Here is a 19,311-nt window from a genome sequence, read left to right as displayed (position 1 = left end):
CCCAAAGCGAGCTGAGATTTAATGTGGCTTCTGCCTGCCGCCCACGCTCTACCATAATGCATCAAGAATTAAAAGCAAGGCATAAACCTTTGATGTAAAAATGAGAGAAAGAGGTAGCCATCTAATGGGTGAATTTCAAAATGTGAAACCGGACAAACTGGGACCAATTTTTGTTTCCCCACTTTACCAAATTGTATGATGCTAGGCAAATATTTTATAGAACCTCCTTTTTTGTTAATTATAACATACTAGAGTGTCTTCCAATAAGCGAGTTCAGGGTGTGCACTGTACAAAATAGTCTGCTATATTTAAGTGAAATACTTATCCATGTTAAAGAAACACTTTATTTTTTATTTTGAAGACTATTATATTTTCACATGATGTTTGTTGCATGATTTTGAAGCCAACTATTTTCAGTGCTCGGCTCGTTCACCTGCTCTTAGAACCCAGCCAGACCCCTGTCTCGACTCTCCCCGTAAATGTTGGTGACTTGCTCTTCTCTTTTGTACACCATCAAAACGAGTACATTTTTTCTCTAGCATAATGTTTTCCAGTAGTAGCATAATCTTTGGTGCTTTCTAAATTGTCTATTCTATACTTTGTTTTTGTCGCCATGTGTTCCTCCCATCTAACCCCCATTAAAACATAATACACTTTGCAGAAAAAAATGGCCAGTTAACCTCCCTCCTCAAAGATTATCACAGGCTCCCTCTTGAGGCCAGAATAAAGTAGAAGTTGGCGTGTATCATCTACGAGATGCTTCACTTTAATACTCCAGCGTACTTCCTCTTTATCATCAGAAAACATGGGGACACCAAGAATCTAAGAATTACCAGTTTTAAGACTGGCGGAATGCTTATTGATCTTTCAGAAAAAAACTGAACACTTTACTGTTAAACCTGCACCTAATATAACCTCATTCTTTGCTCTATCAATCAGTGTAACTTCATAAGAAGTACTTGTCCCATGTCTTTCGCCAATTCCTTTTCACAAACGCCTATAAAGAATCCTTGTGAGACGAGTTGTAGTGAAGTAAGCAATTTCTTTCTTTAAGCACTAACACAGGCTCCGCGAAATGCGGAGCACAAGAGATGCCACCGCTCCGTGAGTCACTAGCTGTCAACTGTCAACATTCCAAGAGGACAGCCGGTGTCAGGGGAGGCAGCGGTACGGTGTCTCAGGAGGTACACAAGTGCAGCCCACAATAACGCCTTCCTTCTTTTTCCCCTCATCTTTCTAGCCAGTCTTACCTTCCAGTTGCCTCGCTCACTCCAAACCGCACTCGCATCCCGACACACTCCAGCCAATCAGATGCCTTTACTCAACGGCTCAGTCCTGTCACTTTATCCTTCACACTCCTTACTGCAATTGTACTTATTCTTACCTTCCATCAGCTAGCACCCAGAGTATGTATATCTGTATCTATTGTTCTATGTATTATTGAAGTTGTTGATATTTACACAGTTGGATGTACAGTGCGCTGATAACCTAAAGTTCAGAGTGTTTTATAAGAAGGCATAAATAAATATGAACTTCATGTGGACCCCATTTGGCGACTACTTGAAAACATGCGACACAACAACACGAATTTATACCTTGCGACATTGCAGAAAAAAATGAAGGCTTGCTGAAAGCCCCTTGATGATGGAAAGTTTTACCAGTAACTGTAAAGTTTTACCACAAACTGTACCCTTTTTAGGAGTTGTTCTTCCGTGTCGTGATAGTATTTTGTCTCCTCCACCGCGTTCAGTGGTGTTTGAACAATTTTTTCGTGAGGGTGCTGGCTACATACAAGTTAGATAACAATTTAGGAAGTTTAAACAATGACTGTGATAATCAAACCTGTCTAGTTGGATGGTGCAAGGCTTTCCAAATACTTTTTTTGCTTCGTTGGTAGAATAAGATACCCATATTTCTAACAATATGTATGAAATGTGCCATTATTTGTGTCTGGTCAGTTATAGTAAACACATTCCCTATTGAAATGGTCTTCAGGTACAATTAAGCCACAACCAGAGGAGCATTACCATAGTTTCTTAGGTAACGGCCAGTTCTTTGTTTGTCACAACATATTATGTATAGTTGGAATTATCTAACACGTCACAATTTCTGACCACACCCCATGAGGTAAACGTTTGAAGCTCACAAAACATTTGTGTTATTTTATACATGTTTGTGTCCAATTATAATCCTGAATGTAATACAGAAATTTGTAACCGCACACCAGGGTCAGTCTGAAACTCCAATCTACTGCGGAACGAACGCTTATAGCGTTAACAGTGCCAGGCATACCAATGACCATCACAAACACTTTGATAGGGTTTGAAACACCATAAATAATATAGTTCCATTACAGAATTATTTTATAGTAATGTGTGTTATGCAATGGTAAACTCGCCTCACTCTGAACACATTTCCCTAGTACTAACTTATTTTTATATAGCATTTCAAGCCACACTTCCATTTCTAAGCATTGTTAAGAACTTGTTTCACTATTAGCCAGTGTAGTAGTACTAAATTTGCCAAAATGGAAAGGTTGAACTAGCCTTGTTAACTCAAGCTCATAACCCGTAGATAACAGTAGTTGGTAGCAGATGTTTAACTCACTGAGCCATCATTCTAACATAACAATGCTCCTTCATTATTGGCTCAGCCTATGCTCGCAGGTGACAAGGTCACATAATTAGCCCGTAGAATTTTGTGAATTAGAAATAGGCTCTCTTCAGAATTATCTACTTAACTAAACACATTATATTAGATGATTTGCAGTTAAAAGCACAACAGGTGACTCGTGTCTGAAAGCATTTAGACTAAAACTTCAGGCTGATAGATTCTGGGAATATGTTCAAATACATTAAGCTTCGACTTTTTGTTGTTTTTCTCTGTTTAGATCAAGCTTTAGTCTTGACGGTTCCCCGAGTTTGGGTTTGTGTCTTGCTGTATCATAGCAGAGGGAGGACCGTGCCAACTGGTCAGAGTTTTGTGTCCTATAACATAAAACGCCCAGATGAATACAAAGCGCTAATTTCTCCCTCAATGTCCTTACCAGACTGCACCCTAGTCTGGTTTTGTATTTATGAATGCAAGAGTCACAACATAGACAAGTAGAAAAAGTGAACCTGGCATGTCCCTTAACCATGAGAGCTGTCTCGATTCCCTGACTCATTGTACACAATCCGATGTACTAGTGGTGCATACCTTTAAGCTTATGCCAGCTATAATTTGTGTTTGGTATAAATGGAACTTTATGGCCTCATAGGTTGTGTGAATGCAATTCTACTTAAATATTTTTTGTAAAAGTGCCGTGTCCACCTTTCCTAACAGTGTTTTACATTAGAGATATTCATTGTTATTGTTGTGGCGCTTACGTTTTAAGCTTGGTAAGCACTACATTCTTTGCGCTCTTTCCAATAGCATCTCAGATCATCAAAAGTGTGTAAAGAGATCTCTTTTGGCAGTATGAGCTTTATGCCAGTAGATTCCACTACCTTATTTAGCATTGATGGAAACAAGGAGTTTCCGCTCGTTCCACCACCATCTCTTGCTGGTGGCCCACCTGCAAACTGCCGCCAGCTAAACTGTGTTGGAAGGCCAGTCTGGTTTAGTTACGGACGGTCTTCTGACATTGTTTCTTCCTGTTAGCAATAGCCATGCCTTAAAATACTCAGCAATGGGAAAGCCAGTAGGTCTAGTCTTTAGGACCTATTGGCGATGATGTTGCTTTGCCATTTTGTGAGCGCATGCATTAGTCATTATGCATCCATGTCTACAAAATTAGGCTTGCAACATTTTTTTCCCCCCGATCTGAGATAGGTCAAAAAAAAAGGCACAAAGTAATTTGTTACCTTGTGCCCCCTCCTCCCAAGAAAAACAAGCATTGGCACAGCCAATAGGTCTCGCCTTTGGGACCTTATAAGTGATTAGCCATGTAACAGTTGATGATGTTGCACCAAGGATATTGTGCTGGATAACTAAACATTTATAAGGTCCCAAAGGCGCAACCTATTGGCTATGCCAATGCTTGTTTTCTTGAACTGCAGCTGGGCTTTGGGGTGTTCAGAATACAGTAGCCATGTCTGCAAAAGATTTCAAACTACTTGCAAAAACTCTCACTTTTAAAAACAAAGTTTAGGACTAAGGCCTACCATAAACTACCATAAAAAGCAAAGATGCTGGGCAGACTACAGATTTTTTTTTTTTAGTTTTTGGGTTCTCGCAATAAGTGTACAGAAGATCGTGAAGTCCCTATTTTAATCATCCAAACTGTGCAAAGACATTAAAAACTCCGAATTGCACCTCATTCCAAAGCCATCTCAATAAATGCATTTGGTAGTCCGGACCGTCAGACAAATATCAACTTCACCACCAAAACTATCACCTCCAAATCATGTTACCCCAACAAAGGTCACTCCTTTCTCTTGAAGAGCAGCACATGGGGCACAGAGTAACTGCTATAAATGCCAGCAGCACTGAAGGAGGCAAGATTCGAAAGGCGAGGGTCTTCTTGGTCAGCACATTCAGCTGTATTCCAAAGGGCCCATCTAGTTACACATTTGCCTCAGCAAGTAGCAGAGCCCACTGCCCATCTAACATTATTGCAAAGTGCATGAGGGGAATGACGTCAGATGCTAAGCTGTACTGTCAAAGATGGTTTCCCTGTAGGTGATAAAATGGCAATCCTCTCATCACATAATAGCTTAGTCTGCCCAAAGTCTCATGAGACCATACATTACTCAGCACAACTGGGAACAACAAGCAAGCTCAGTCATTGTTCTCTGTCACTACCTGCAGTTCTTTTCTTCCATATCACACGTGCAGGCCAGAGATCTTTTCCTGGAGAGCGCCCCCAGAAGCTGTAACCAACTGCAACATTTACGAAAAACCCCTGAAGGAAGTCACGACTGGCGTGATGCCATTGAACGCAGTGATCCAGCACAACCCAGAAGCCACTGCACAGCAGGAACACAAAACTCGACCGTCTTCAGAAGTGCTTTTAACTGTGTGCTCCATTTAGTTGCATCTGTGAAGCAAGTGTGTTGGTCCGAAGCATAAAACAAAGCCTCTCTGTGCAGATGCTGTGTGAAAGAAATAAAAACAGATGCCTCTCTACTACCTTCATTGAAACGGATAACTGTAACAGGCAAGGAACTTCAAGGTCCATACATGGACAACTCAACACAAACGCCAACTTTCGCTGTATTACCAGTAAAACGAAGCAAACTTTGTGCCAATTCATATTCATACATATTAAGGAAACCTAAACGTCATGCAGCGTAACATGTTGGCATTTCAATAGTAAATTAACCAGACGAGTAGTATGTCCATAAAGAAAAGTGGAGCACAATTCCTAATTTGCGTGACAATACAGGGGTGTACTAGAAATCAATACTGACAAACATGACATTTACAACATCCAACAATTTAATGTAATAAAACAGCACCCACATCTAGCTTTTGGCACTACGAATCACAACAAAGTGATAAATATTGAACCTGTGTCCTTCTTTGGCCAATTGCCACTGCTGTGATTGGTCTGTTCGATGAACCAATGGTAATTGTAGCTACTGAGAGTGAAGTCCATATGTCTAAACAGTGCAACACTAATTTATATGAAGAGCAACTCGCGCTGGATATGGTTCCAACGTAAAAAGCAAATCTAGGTCCTCCGTTAGTATTCTTTACATTTAATTGCCACGTTTGTATATTATAAATTTACCCCGTTTGACCTTAAACAAAAAGGGGCTGTGCATCATTATATTTACAACACAACAGACTAAATTACTGACTTATAGCAAATAAGGTCAGCACTTTTTTGACTTATCACACCATCTGTTAAGTATCCATTCAGTTAGAGTGGTCGGTGTGTAGTGTAAAATTCTCACCTCCCAGTTGCAAACACATCGAGATCACAGAACCAGAGACCGCGTCGGACCACAAATATGGTTTCATTATGGCCCCACTAAAAGAACCACATGCCCTCCATCGTGACATACCACCAACTACAGTTGCTTCCTGAGGCTAACGGGCTCCCGTAAACCTGCTGATTTCAGCACCCCGGCCCGCTTAAACGCCTGAATTAGAATCTTGGCGATGCGCACGCACACTTCCTCGCCGCTAATGTGAACGGTTAAGGCATAATTATGTATACAGTGTCAGAGGGTGCTTAGCATTGCAAGGTTGGCTACGAATACATCACAGAACAAAACGGAGCCAAGCGTGTGGGTAATCCAGGCGCAGACGAAGCACACCCCAATAGGCACCCACAGCACACAGTCTTTGCCTCGGGTGACCTGCCCCGGCTGGTGGGGGATTGCCAGTAGCGATGAGCAGCCAGAACAAGCATCGATCTCTTATCTTTATGGGGCCATGTGTTTCTAATGAGCGTGGAGACCTGTACTGCCCCGACCTCAAAGATTTTTTCCTTTGAGTGGCCGGGGGCAGTGCGCTCCTCCACACTAATTAGAAACACATGGCCCCATAAAGATAAGAAATTGCTTTGCGACAGCCGCAAAGGAAACAAGCCAGTCCGGATCGGCCAGACGAAAAGGCGAAAGGGTGTCACCAAAAAAACCCCCTCATTTCCAATGGCAGGCCACCGTTTAGCATAAACGATGACGCCAGCCAATGAAAATGAGGGGCGGGTCTTCAAGTCACCTTCTCAAAACTACTCTCCTACAATATCTCTCGTCCGCTGCAACGCCAGGCGAGACCTAGAAAGTAAAAAAACAAGAGAACAGTGGGCATGGTGGACAAGTGTAGAGCGGGTGGCGAAGAAGCAGCTGGAAGTGTGGAGGGGAAAAGCAGCAATGAGGGCGAGCAACATAGGGGAGGAAAACAAGCTATAAAGCTACATATAGTACAAGGGAGGGTATTTGGCGGGGGAAGCACATGAGAGAGAACTTGCAACATAAGGGTGGCACCAACCCGGAGCGTGGTGGGTATTTGGTGGGGCAGAGAGAAAAACGAGGGAGAGGGCTGTAAAACACATGCAATCTCATGGAGTGCTAAATAAGAAAGGAACTGAAGCAACCGAGGACTAGTTGCATCCTAGTTAGGGCTCATCAACCAAGGTTAGCTTGGCTTCAGTGCCTAAGTGTGCACAGGACCCACACATGGGCATGGTCATCCCACTTAGGGCGACACACTAAAGTAAACAAAAAAGTGATGGATGAAATTGCTTGTTTTCCGATTCGGGGAGAACCTTGCTTGGCAGTTCAGGCTGGACGGTTCTCATTGGACTGGGTTCAATACTGATTTACGTATGGTTGGGTCCAAACTAAGGTGGCATGGTGTGCAAAAATACCTATGGGCTGGGATGCGGCCTGAGTAATTATCAGTAGCTGAGATTAATTCAATCGTTCCATCACATTTTTGTATACTTTAGTGTACCCAACAATGTGTGGCATAGTTTTTATCTGAGAGAGGTCGAACCCTGCAGTTTTGTTCTTTTGTGGTGTATACCTTTCGGGAAATACTATTTTCAGGTGCACTGAATGTTTAAGGTCATTCTGAAGCAAATAAAATTGATACTGGCCAAACACAGCACGCCTCCCTTTCCTTGCTTGTCGAGTTTTCCAAAAAGTCAGTGCTCAGTAGGTGTGTGACGGCTAAACACACTTTGAGCCAAATACTGCAACCATCTTGCATGTTGGTGTTTTTGCCGCTTCCTTTGCATTATCTATGCCACTATTTTCAGGTGGGGTAGGGTTTTATTGGAAGGTATGTAGCTATGTACACCAATAATCTATTTGAATTATCACTTATACCCACAAATTTAGATTTATTAATTACTCTAAAATTGTATGTGTAGTATATTCCCATAGTGTTATGGTTATTACAAATTTCTGTACGATACATAAGTCCTCTATTTCTGAACTGAGTCTCAGGTAAAATTAAAAAATGCCTAGCTTTCCTTGACATACATTTTCTGCTCATATTGTTTTTCAGTGCCATTAGATAATTGGCCAGTACAGTTTGAAAAATTATTGTATGTCAGTGGTTTGGCTGTGGATATTGTGTGTTTTCTGTCAAACTATCAAAGTTACATATATCTGTGGCCGAATGTCTGTGGGCACTGTTGCTTTCTTAGATAGACATTTAGTACCAAATATTACAGATGCAAACCTTGCTAACCAGGTTTTTTTTTTCTCAATGGTATATTTATTTTTGTGTAAATTCAGTGAAGATATTCTGCTGGGATACCTTGGACAATCTACACAAATGAGCCATTGATTAATTTAGAATGGTATCTGGGTCTCTGATACAGTAAGTTTCAGTTGTCGCCCTTCATTACTAACCGCATAACCTACAAAAAAGGACCCATTGAAACAACAAAAATGAAGACATAATGGGAAATCATTTTTTCTCCTTCTAATCTGTTTCAGAAACTGCAGAAGAGGGTGAAGTTAACATAGCTCACCTTTTGTTGAACCCATTTGCTTAAAAAAAAAAGGGGGGACACCACTTTCTTTTTAAAATTGTGATCTGAAAGAGACTATTAATTATAGATTTTTTACCTTCGAATTACCCCCAACCGTCCGACTGGATCTGGAGAATTTCTCTTCAGGAATACCCCTGGCGTCGGTTGGTGGCGTCGTTCGGCTCTGCGTCCATCGTCTGCATCGTGCCTGCCGGGATGACGTTGCAGTGCCTACTTAGACGTTGACCCTGGGCGTTCATGTCAGTTCTTTCTTTTTCCGCACCAGCCTAGCACAGATCCGGGGAGAGCTTGCCACTTAGTCATTTTTTGACTAAACTTTTTCGATTTTTGTCAACGTCTTTTATCGAGTCTTCGATTTCTGCTGCGCAAGGGATGTGCCATTGTCAGACCAGATTCATGCCTTGTGACGCCTGTCACAAGCTGATGTCCGTGACGGATCCGCACCTCGTGTGCCTCTGGTGCCTGGATTGTGACCACGACCTGAAGTCGTGCTCCGACTGTCGGGCCATAAATCGGAAGTCTTTGCGGGAGCGGTCTCAAAAGCTTCTGGAGGCCCGGCAGTCTGCTCCCACTCGAGGGGAAGGACTCTAGACTGGTCGCGGAACCACCACACCTCGTCCAAGTCTCCGCACTCTTCGGGTAAGTTGAAGCACAAAAAGAAGGCGAAGAAGCACCTTCGCTCTTCACCTTTCTCCCTGTCAGCCGGCTGACGCAGGACTCAGAGCGTCGGCGCTCTAAGGCTCCGTCTCTTCCCCATGACTCGGGGCCGACTCCACGCCACCCCCGGTTTCCGGCAGCCGGAGCGTCCCCTGCCCAGCCTCGTACGGTCTGCGAAGCCCTCCACCGAGTATTTGGGCAGCCTGTCTCCGCTGGTGCGCCTTCAGGCCCTGTGGAGTCGGTTGGGGGCCCTGTGCCGTTGATGCCAGAAGCTCCGGTCCTGGCACCGGTCGACCTTACTCGACCTTCCCCGGTGCTGATCCTGGAGGCGACGCCCCCATGGCGGCCATGCCCCCGCCCGACCCGTTCCCATCCTCATCCCAAGATGGAGCCGGATCGAAGTTGGCCGATGTCTAATCCAAAGACAGAGGGTACTTTTGTTCCCTTGTTCATCCCAGTGTTCCCTATCGCCCTGAGGTTGGTGATGACTACTTGGAGGGGTCGCTGGACCCTCTGACAGAACAGCTGGAAGAACTGGACTGCAGAGAGGAATTGGGTGACGCCAGTGGTCTGGATACCTCCCCAGTCTTTGGCATGCTTTCTCCCCCTACCGTGTCTAAGGAGGATAGAGCGTCCTATGCAGTGGTGGTGCATAGGGCAGACGAGGCTTTGGACCTGGAGCTCCCTACAGTGGCGGTCAGGACTAACTTCCTGACGGAGGTGCTTCAACCTTCGGCAACTTCCTCCGATTCCCTCTTGCCCTTCAATGAAGCCCTCACGGACGTTCTTCTCTGCACTTGGTCCAAGCCCAGCACAGGGGCTCCTGTGGAAATGATGATTGCCCGCCGCTGCTGCTGCCACACCCCGGCTCCGGGGGGCGATCCCCTCATCCAACATCCTTCCCAACCCCCCCCAAGAGCTTGGTGGTCCAAGCCTCTCCTTCCAAGGGCGCATTCCCTTCTACACCCCCGGAAAGAAATGCAAGAAGCTGCATCATCTTTGGAAGCGCATGTTCTCTTCCTCCAGCTTGGCGCTGCAGTCTGTGAATACTGCAAGCCTCTTGGGCCGCTATACCCATACTGTGTGGGATACGGTTGTCCAAGTGCTGCCTCATTGCATCGGCGCTACGTCTGGTTGAGGACATCTGGTTTTTCATGGGGATGTTCAGTCAACTTTGATGGACATGCCCTTCAATGGCCGATGCCTTTTTGGTGCCTAGGCAGACTCGGCCCTGAAACGCTTAAAGGATTTTCGGGCTACGGCCAGATCCTAGGGCCTCCTTGCGTCCTCCCATCCACCACAGTCTGCCTTTTGTCCCTTTCGTGGATATAGGAGCACCCCATCACGTCTGACTCAGTCCAGCCACTGGCTCACGCAAGCTGCCCAGCCTCTGCGTGGCTGCGGACGTAAGACCCAGTGACGAAAGTCTGGGAACCAACGTGCAGGCCATTCCCCCCCCCCCCCCCCATACAGCAGCCTCCAAACCCTCCTAGTCTGACCTTCCAGGCCCATTAGCAGACAGTGGGCGGCAGGATTTGGCATCACCTCCCCCACTGGCAATCCATTACGCCACAGACGGGTAGGTTTTGCTGATAGTCCGAAGGGGCTGCTCCCTCCCCTTCGAGGCTGCCCCTCCCTCCATGCCACAGTCTTTCGATCACATGCCGGAGGCTCATTTGGCGCTTCTTTGCCAGGCAGTCTCAGCTCTCTTGACCAAGGGAGCTATCGAGAGGGTCCCGGTGCCAGGAGTAGGTTGTAGTTGCTATTCTTGCTACTTTCTGGTGCCCAAGAAGGGCAAAGGCCTGCATCATATCCTAGACTATGGCGGACCTCCTTCATTTGCTGGGGTTCACTATCAACGTGCCAAAGTCACACCTGACTCCCTCTCAGTCGCTCTTTCATCGGAGCTGTTATGGACACAGCGTAGTATCATGCCTATCCTCCCGAGCAGCGAGTCCGGGATATTCGGGCTATGATACCTATGTTTAAGCCTCTATCCAGGATTTTTGGTGAGAATGACCCTGAGGCTGCTGGGCGGCATGGCCTCCTGCATCCTTTTAGTGGATCACACCAGATGGCGCATATCGGCTCTGCTGTGGGACCTGAATTTCCAGTCTCCCTTCCCCAACCAGACCTGATGGCGGTGACTGATGCATAACACCTGGGATGGGGCGGCCACCTGGGAGAGGCGAAGATCAGAGGAGTCTGGTTTCTGGTGGTGTCCGTGCTCCATATCAACCTGTTGGAGCTCAGGGCAATTAGTTTGGCACTGAAGGCATTCCTTCCCCCTCTCAAGGGGAAGGCAGTGCAGGTGTTTACGGACAACACAACTGCGATGTGGTACTGCAACAAACAGGGCGGGATGGGGTCGTTACCCTTTGTCAAGAGGCTCTTTGCCTTTGGACATGACTGGAACATCACAGCATTACCATGGTGGTTCAACATCTGGCAGGTTCTCTGAACGCCAGGGCGGACGAACGCAGCTGCCGGTGCCTGGTGGCTCACGAATGGCGTCTTCACTCAGAGGTGGTGCAAGGTCTCTTTCAGCAGTGGGGAGAGCCTGTGTTAGATCTATTTGCCACCGAAGAGAACATGCAACTTCAGCAATTCTGCACGTTGCAGTTTCCAAGGCGGAACTCGCTTGGCGACGCTTTTCAATGCGACTGGAGTTGCAGCCTCCTGTATGCCTTTCCACCTGTACCACTTCTGCCCCAAGTGCTGAAGATGATCAAGCGCGACCGGGCCCAAGTCATTCTTGTGTCTCCGGACTTGGCACGAAGAGTTTGGTTCCCCGAGCTCCTGAGCATGGCCATCGATCCTCGATCAGACTGCCCCTTCGGGAGGAACTTCAGTCGCAACGGCAGGGGACAGTTCTCCACCCGAATCTGTCCAGCCTCCACCTCCTTGTGTGGAGATTGAGCGGCGAAGTCTGTAATGTCATGACAGCCAGGGTCCCTTCACTAAGACTGTATACGCCTGTTGATGCAACAAATTTGTGGCATGGTGGACAGCAAAGGCTGTGGATCCCCTTTCTGTCCCTCTTTCTGAGGTTCTTTTGTTTCTTCTCTCTTTGGCCCAGCAGGGTTCTACTCTGGTCACTCCTAAAGGCTACCCGGCAGCCATTTCTGCTTTTCTTTGGCTACCAGATCAGACCTCTTCGTTCAAGTCCACTATTGTAAGTAGGTTCTTTAAAGGCATTATTCATCCATTTCCTCCATCTTCTTTCATAATGCCTCAGTGGGACTTGAACCTTGTTTTGACTTACCTTATGTGTGTTCCCTTCGAGCCTCTTCACATCTGTCCTCTTAGGCTTCTCACTCTTAATTAAGACTGCCTTTCTTGTTGCCATCACTTCTGTTCGCAGAGTGAGTGAGCTCAGGCTCTTTCTCCTAAGCCCTCTTTCTTCCTGGTCCATCCATACAAGGTGGTACTTCCAACGAGGGCCTCATTCCTGCCAAACGTTGTCACTCCTTTTCACATCGGACAGACTATTTCTCTGCCCACCTTTTTCCCGCCTCTGCACCCAAGGAGGAGGAGAGACTCCACCATCTGGACCCGAGACGTGCTCGGTCTTTCTACCTTGACCGCACAATGGATTTCCGGGTGGACAATCAACTCTTCATTTGCTATGTGGACTCCAAGAAAGGTTGGCTGTGCAAAAACGACCATCACTCGGTGGGTAGTCATTTTTTATCAAGATTTGTTACGCTTTAGCTGAAAAAGGAACCTCCAGTGGGGCTGCAATCTTATTCCACTAGAGCTACGTCAGCAGCTACTGCTTTGTCACAACAGTTTGCCATATTTTGAATCGCATCTAAGGCTGTTGCAGAACAATTTACAATTCCTCCATATCTACTCCATCTTCCAGCATACTGGGGAAAATAGGTCCCAGATTTGAAATGCTTATAACACGGATTTATTAATTTGAGCATAACCCTGAATTGACCAAAATGTGTGTTTTATAACTAAAGGGCTTAGCAGTCAGTTGATTAAAAGTCAACACTTTCTGATGTTGGTTGCATTCTAGCTAATCATGTAAAAAAAATAACCTAAGAACTTTATGTTCAGGAATTACTATGGTACATAGCATTTCAGTTCACTTCTTCAAGCTCTTCCAGGGAAGCGTGCTCTTTCATCTATAAACATTTTATACCTAATGAAATGGACTGCAGCAAGTTATCTGTGATCATGGAGAGTGCGAAAAAGCAAGATCCCAGGTTTTAGTTTGTGGTGTTTTGCTCCTAATCGTGCAGCGGAGCAGTACTTTAATAGCTACTTAGACATATGTCACCATGCACTTTCCTCTGTCGCTTTGGGTTTTCACTCACAGCTCACTTTCCCACCCTAGGAGGAAGAACCAAAGCCAGTAGAACCTGCCGCCAAAGTTGAACCCCTGCCACCACAAGAGCAAACCCCTCAAACGTAAGTATTCACTTGCTTCTAAGATTCCTGGTCTTCATTTTGTTACCAGAACCACTTGTGTAGATAAACTTGCCATGTGTCCAATTGTAAACAGTGCCCATGTAACGAGACACATGAGAGTGATAGATGAAGTACCACATTACCTTTAAAACTGGCATGTGATGTTGGTTGTGCGGAATGGTGACAAGGATGAGATGGAACTCCCACAGGGGCATATCACCAAGATTTGGGATTCACATAAGAAGGGTCAAAAAGACTGAAATGTTCAATAAATGTGCATCAGCGGATGTCTGTGTTTCCTATGTTGATTACTTTCTTGAACTGAATGTTATGGTATGATTTAGATTGTGCATAATTATTTTGGACACCTAGTCATCTCAATGTGATGATGTAAAACAATAAAAATATGTTAAGCACTTCTGTCTCTAAAAGATCTATTTCTATCCGTATGTACGCACACCTATATGTTCACTGAAAAAACTATGGTTAAAGTTGTTATTGTTCGCTTTGGTTAAAACACTATAACACATGTTTAAAAAAAACTCAAATACACTTAAGAACAGGTAAGTGCAATAATGGTTACAAATTAAAGCCAACACGTAAAGTTTTATTGTAAAAAAAAATGCTAGCTACAACTTCAAATTAACTTTCGTTTTATTTTCAGGGAATTTCGGGGGTCTTTGATAATCTATTACATCAAACCTCCATGAAGGTGTGTGTATTCTACATTGCTGCACACAGCCTGACTGTGTGCATTTGGGGTTCCTCACAGGTCCTGGCCTCTGGCCAGGTCATGCCCAATCGTCTGCGGGTGGTGGCCCAGCCCAGCCCAGCCGTGCACTGCTAAAGGCGCAGCTAGGGATGGATCCTCCACTGCACATGACTTTTGGGTTGACTGCAGGGTCTATGCTAATGGCACTTTGACAAATCTACGCACAAGGTTGGCATAAAATTAGAGGTATTAAGGTTCTATTGGTTTGCCAATTTTTGTGCCAAGGCATCATAAGGGGTATAGTTAAGGGGGGTCAAGTACATTTTCATTTGCTAAGAACTTAGCAGCTGTTTGATACATCTACATGAAATATGGTTGGCAGATACAAAGATACAGCATTGCAGGTATATCCGGTTTTGCATAGAGCAAATGGGGAGCAAAGTTACAAGATTGGAGTTTCAAAACATTTTTATTTAACTAATAACTTTGACTCTATTTGATAGATTTAACCTACTCTTGGTATTCTCAATGTCATTCAAATACTCAAAGAAGGGCATTAGTTTAAAGTGGAAAAGTTTAAGTTTGGTTAACTTGCAAGTAAATCTAGCACATTCTGAAGAATCTACACGAATTTTGGCAGACATTTAGCAGATTTAACTTTAACCATAGCAATTTAGTAGCTAGACTGTAAAAGTTAAGAGCAGGTGCCTGTCGTTATATACAAACAAAATATCTGAACTATATCGGAAGCTCTTTGTTTGCCTCTGCAAGAAAAGCAGAGGCAGAAGCCATTGTTCTGTAGTAGGGGATCTCTGTGTATAGTCATAATCTAGTGAATAGTCCCGCCCATGTGCGCGGACCCCGGAGCAATCAAAAATAATCTCTTAAGTTGTCCAAACATGCAGAACTGCACAGACACTTAAGAGAGAATTTAAAGACAGATAATGCAGCCTATATCCACAGGCTACACTGTCCAGTACTTCGACTAGAAATTCCACCAAAAGTCCACAAACAGCACAGCCTGTCCAGGGTTTTCTTACAGAGAAAACCTTGCCTGTAACAGCAAAACCCTCTGGAATGATAGAGAGGAAGAAGTGGACAGACAAGCCCCATAGGCTGCCATTATGTGGCTCAAAACAGGATACTGTGCCTTTAAGAGAACTTTCCAGAAGCCTCACAGTATCCCAGAATGCACTGCAGGTCCCCTCCACCTTCAGTTCTTTTTTCCGGCTCCTGCTAGCAGGACCCTGGAGCATTAGCTCTTCTTTTTTGAGCTTTTTCTATATTATTTTTGTGATAAATTTGGATTTTTACAGCTTCACTCGACGTCTTTGGCCTTTATCTACATTCTGCTGTGTTTTTTTTGGCAGAATTTCTGCAGTATTCTTGTCTTATGCTACTTCTAGTCTGACAAGTGCTTTGTCTGCAGCTGTCCTAAAGGCCAAAGCTGAAGCTCACAGGTTTGTATTCTGTGTTTGCCTGTGTCTTTTGACACCTGTCTTCTCTGTGACTTCTTTTCTGGGAAGCTTCAGCTCCCAGGTTTAGAACAGAGGAGTTTGAAGGCATCTTCAGCCTCTGGGTAAGGAGAGGGTGGGTCCTCTACCGAGTCCCATGCTGTACCTCTGGGGTTCTCCCCGGTAAGAGCACGTCTGAGCTCTGACGCGGTTCCGGTCGGCTTCGAGGACATGGAGCGTCATGGAGATGCCTCGGCGTCGTGGAGACGCCTCGAGGCCTCGACGTCGTTGGAGTGCCTCGACGTCGATGGAGTGCTTCGACGTCGGCCTCGACGTCGATGGAGCAAGTGATGCTCGACGTCATGGAGCAGTGATGCTCGACGTCATGGAGCAGTGATGCTCGACGTCATGGAGCAGTGATGCTCGACGTCATGGAGCAGTGATGCTCGACGTCTTGGAGCAGTGATGCTCGACGTCTTGGAGCAGTGATGCTCGACGTCTTGGAGCAGTGATGCTCGACGTCTTGGAGCAGTGATGCTCGGCGTCTTGGAGCAGTGATGCTCGGCGTCTTGGAGCAGTGATGCTCGGCGTCTTGGAGCAGTGATGCTCGGCGTCTTGGAGCAGTGATGCTCGGCGTCTTGGAGCAGTGATGCTCGGCGTCTTGGAGCAGTGATGCTCGGCGTCTTGGAGCAGTGATGCTCGGCGTCTTGGAGCAGTGATGCTCGGCGTCTTGGAGCAGTGATGCTCGGCGTCTTGGAGCAGTGATGCTCGACGTCTTGGAGCAGTGATGCTCGGCGTCTTGGAGCAGTGATGCTCGGCGTCTTGGAGCAGTGATGCTCGGCGTCTTGGAGCAGTGATGCTCGGCGTCATGGATGTTGCTCCTTTTGGGGCGTTGGTCGCTTGGACTCCGCTATCTTCCGTTGGGTCCAGACGTCACGGTTATGGATGTCTCGGCGTCTCGGTGTTTGACACCGTGGTGACATTTTGACGTCGGAGTGTTGGTTGTCGTAGAGACAGTCACTGTCTTAGTGATGGTGACGTCGTAGTGAGGTCGACGTCATGGGTTACAGCCGCGGAACACTTACCGGCGCTTGCCGCCTGGGTCTTGTTCCAGGCCTCGCTCCGTGTTGAGCCCCTCTTCATAGGAGGGGACTTTGTGTTCCCGGCACCGCACACTCACGACTCCGAGCAGTTGATCGGCGTCGAGGAACCCTTCTGATGGGGAGTCTGTGGCTACTCACCGCGTGTAAGCGAGGGAAGTTGGTCCTTTTTTGATCAGTTTTGAGTATTCGCATGCCTACTCATCAGCTAGGCAGGGGCCTTTGGTCCCTCAGTCTGCGAATCCCCGTGCCTTGATGCCGGGGATGCGTCTTCCTTGAGTACGGGGAGTCCCTCTCCGACTCTTAACTGGTTGGGGGTACTTAGCTTTGGTCCGCTACCACCTGCCAGGAGGTTCTGGCTCCGAATGTACGTCTGACTTGGTCGCAGGGGTGCGGCACGTAGACGTCATGCTGTGGCCCGCTGTTGCTGGGCGGTTGTGGTAGGATCCCTGTGTGGGGGTGTTTTCTTCACCGATTTATGGTTCCCCTGCCAAGAGACAGAAGGGAAGCCTTACAAGAGACCTGATGGTTTCAGTTCTAAGCATCGGTGTCGGACCGGAGTTTTCTCTCCTGCCGACCCCCAAGTATTGTGGGTTTGTCCTACGTTGCCATACTTGTTTTCGTCGGACGTCTCTGCAGCCTGCGGCTCAGCAGGGTGCTTCTACTCTCCTGTTCTTTGGGCAACCCTTGGGCTGCCATGGGGGTAGTGAGTGGCCCGCATAAGTCTGATTCGAGACTTTTGGAAGGCTGTAGGTTTGGGGTGTGGAGACAGGCTTGAGGCCTCCTTCCCTTTCTAGCGGCGTTTTTTTTTTTTCCTCCCAGGGTTTGCCTGTGGTCCCGGGCCGCCTTTAATACTTCACAAGTATATTGTGCGCATACGCGGGAGAGCTTGATGCTCCTCGGCGAACAAAGGCCGGCCGGATCTAAGTCAGTCTTCGGTTCATCAGCCCTTCTCCAGCTATTCCTCCGGTCAGCTCGCAGTTTCAGCTGCGCGAGATACAGGCGGAGGCCGATATCCTGTTCAGGAAAAGGGCGATAGGAGACGTGCCTCTGTCTCAAGGGGAAGAGGTCTGTACTTCCGGTTCTCTCTGGTTCGCAAGAAGGACACGACAGAGTTCAGGTCCATTCTGGATTTGCGACAAGCAAACAAGTGGATTCGGAGAGAGAGGAATTTCGCATGCTATCGTTGCATCAGGTTTTCTCCTCAGCTGCAACAGGGAGATTGGCTCTGTCATAGGTCTACAGGATGCGTACTTCCGGCGATTCCGGGTAGGCGCCAATCATTCTCAGTACACAGTACTGCCAGTCGGGCTGCCCTCTGCGCCCAGAACATTCTCGAAGTGCATGACGGTGGTAGCTGCACACCTGAGGATAAACGAGGTGTTTGTCTACCCGGACCTGGACGATTGGTTGATCAAGGCCTCCTCTTTCTCGGAAGCTCTAGCACACTTCCAGAAGACGTGCGTTCTTTTGAACAAGCTGGGGTTGCACATCAACATGTCCAAGGCTGTCCCGATTTCGGTCCAGTGCGTACAGTACTTGGAAGCCTCCATCGATACGCTGTCAGCAAGCGTGTCTCCTTCGGAGGAGAGACGATTATCCCTCCTTCGGAAGGCTTAGGCTCTTGTGACCGCTCCATCTACAACAGTGGGGACGGTGTCTTCTCTACTGGGGTCGATGGCCTCTGGTATCTTCCTCACGCCACACGCACGGCTGCATATGAGACCTTTGCGGAGTGCTTGGAGGATCAGTGGGATCAGAGGAATGGCTCTTGGGACGACAGGATACGACTGTCTCTGCATGCGCTTCAGTCTCTGAAGTGGTGGTGTTCGGCGGAGAATCTCCTCAGAGGGGTTCCCTTTCACAAGGACATTCCCGCACACACTATCGTGACGGATGCGTCTCGCCACGGCTGGGGGGGCACATTCCGGAGACTTACGGATACAAGGAACGTGGTCCCCGTTGGAGTCCACGTATCACATCAATTTCCTGGAACTCAGAACCGTTCACTTGGCACTGAATGCGTTTCGTACGTCCTTCCAGACCAACTCTCTGCTTGTACAGACGGACAATACGCCCACGATGTATTGCCTCACCAAGTAGGGGGGGTTCGAGATTGCGCACTCTGTCGCAGGAGGCGCAGGCGATCTGGCGCTGGCTTCTAGCCGGAGGACTGACGATCATGGTTACCCATCTGCTAGGTGTGCAGAAGGTTCGAACAGTCGCACTGAGCAGACTGATTCAGGAAGACCACTGATGGGTCATAAACGACGAAGTACTAGGAGAAGTCTTCGCATGGTGGGGGCTCCAGACGTAGATCTGTTCTCCACCGCCGAAAGCAGCAAATGCTGAGACTTCGCCTCCGCGTACTACCAGCAGGGGACGCTGGGGTATGCGTTATGGATTAACTGGTCGAACAGCTTTCTGTACGCTTCTCCGCCCTTTCCCCTGATTCCGGCGGTACTCATCAAACTGTCCCAGTCCAGGGCGCGGATGATCCTGATTGCCCTGGAATGGCCCAGGCAG

General features: G+C 47.0%; 1 protein-coding gene across 1 annotated transcript in view; it reads left to right on the top strand.

Annotated features, from left to right (window-relative positions):
- SARNP (SAP domain containing ribonucleoprotein) overlaps positions 1-19,311 on the top strand; it is a 738,339-nt gene that overhangs the window by 280,715 nt on the left and 438,313 nt on the right. The window contains exon 4 of the mRNA XM_078686447.1: positions 13,446-13,519. Within this exon, the coding sequence (XP_078542573.1) occupies positions 13,446-13,519 (74 nt within the window). The remainder of the gene's footprint in view (positions 1-13,445; positions 13,520-19,311) is intronic.

Source organism: Lissotriton helveticus, chromosome 1_1 (assembly GCF_964261635.1).
Source record: "Lissotriton helveticus chromosome 1_1, aLisHel1.1, whole genome shotgun sequence".
In the NCBI taxonomy this organism is placed as follows: domain Eukaryota; kingdom Metazoa; phylum Chordata; class Amphibia; order Caudata; family Salamandridae; genus Lissotriton; species Lissotriton helveticus.
The sequence above is the reverse complement of the archived record's forward strand: the minus strand, read 5'-3'. Positions and strand labels throughout refer to the sequence as shown.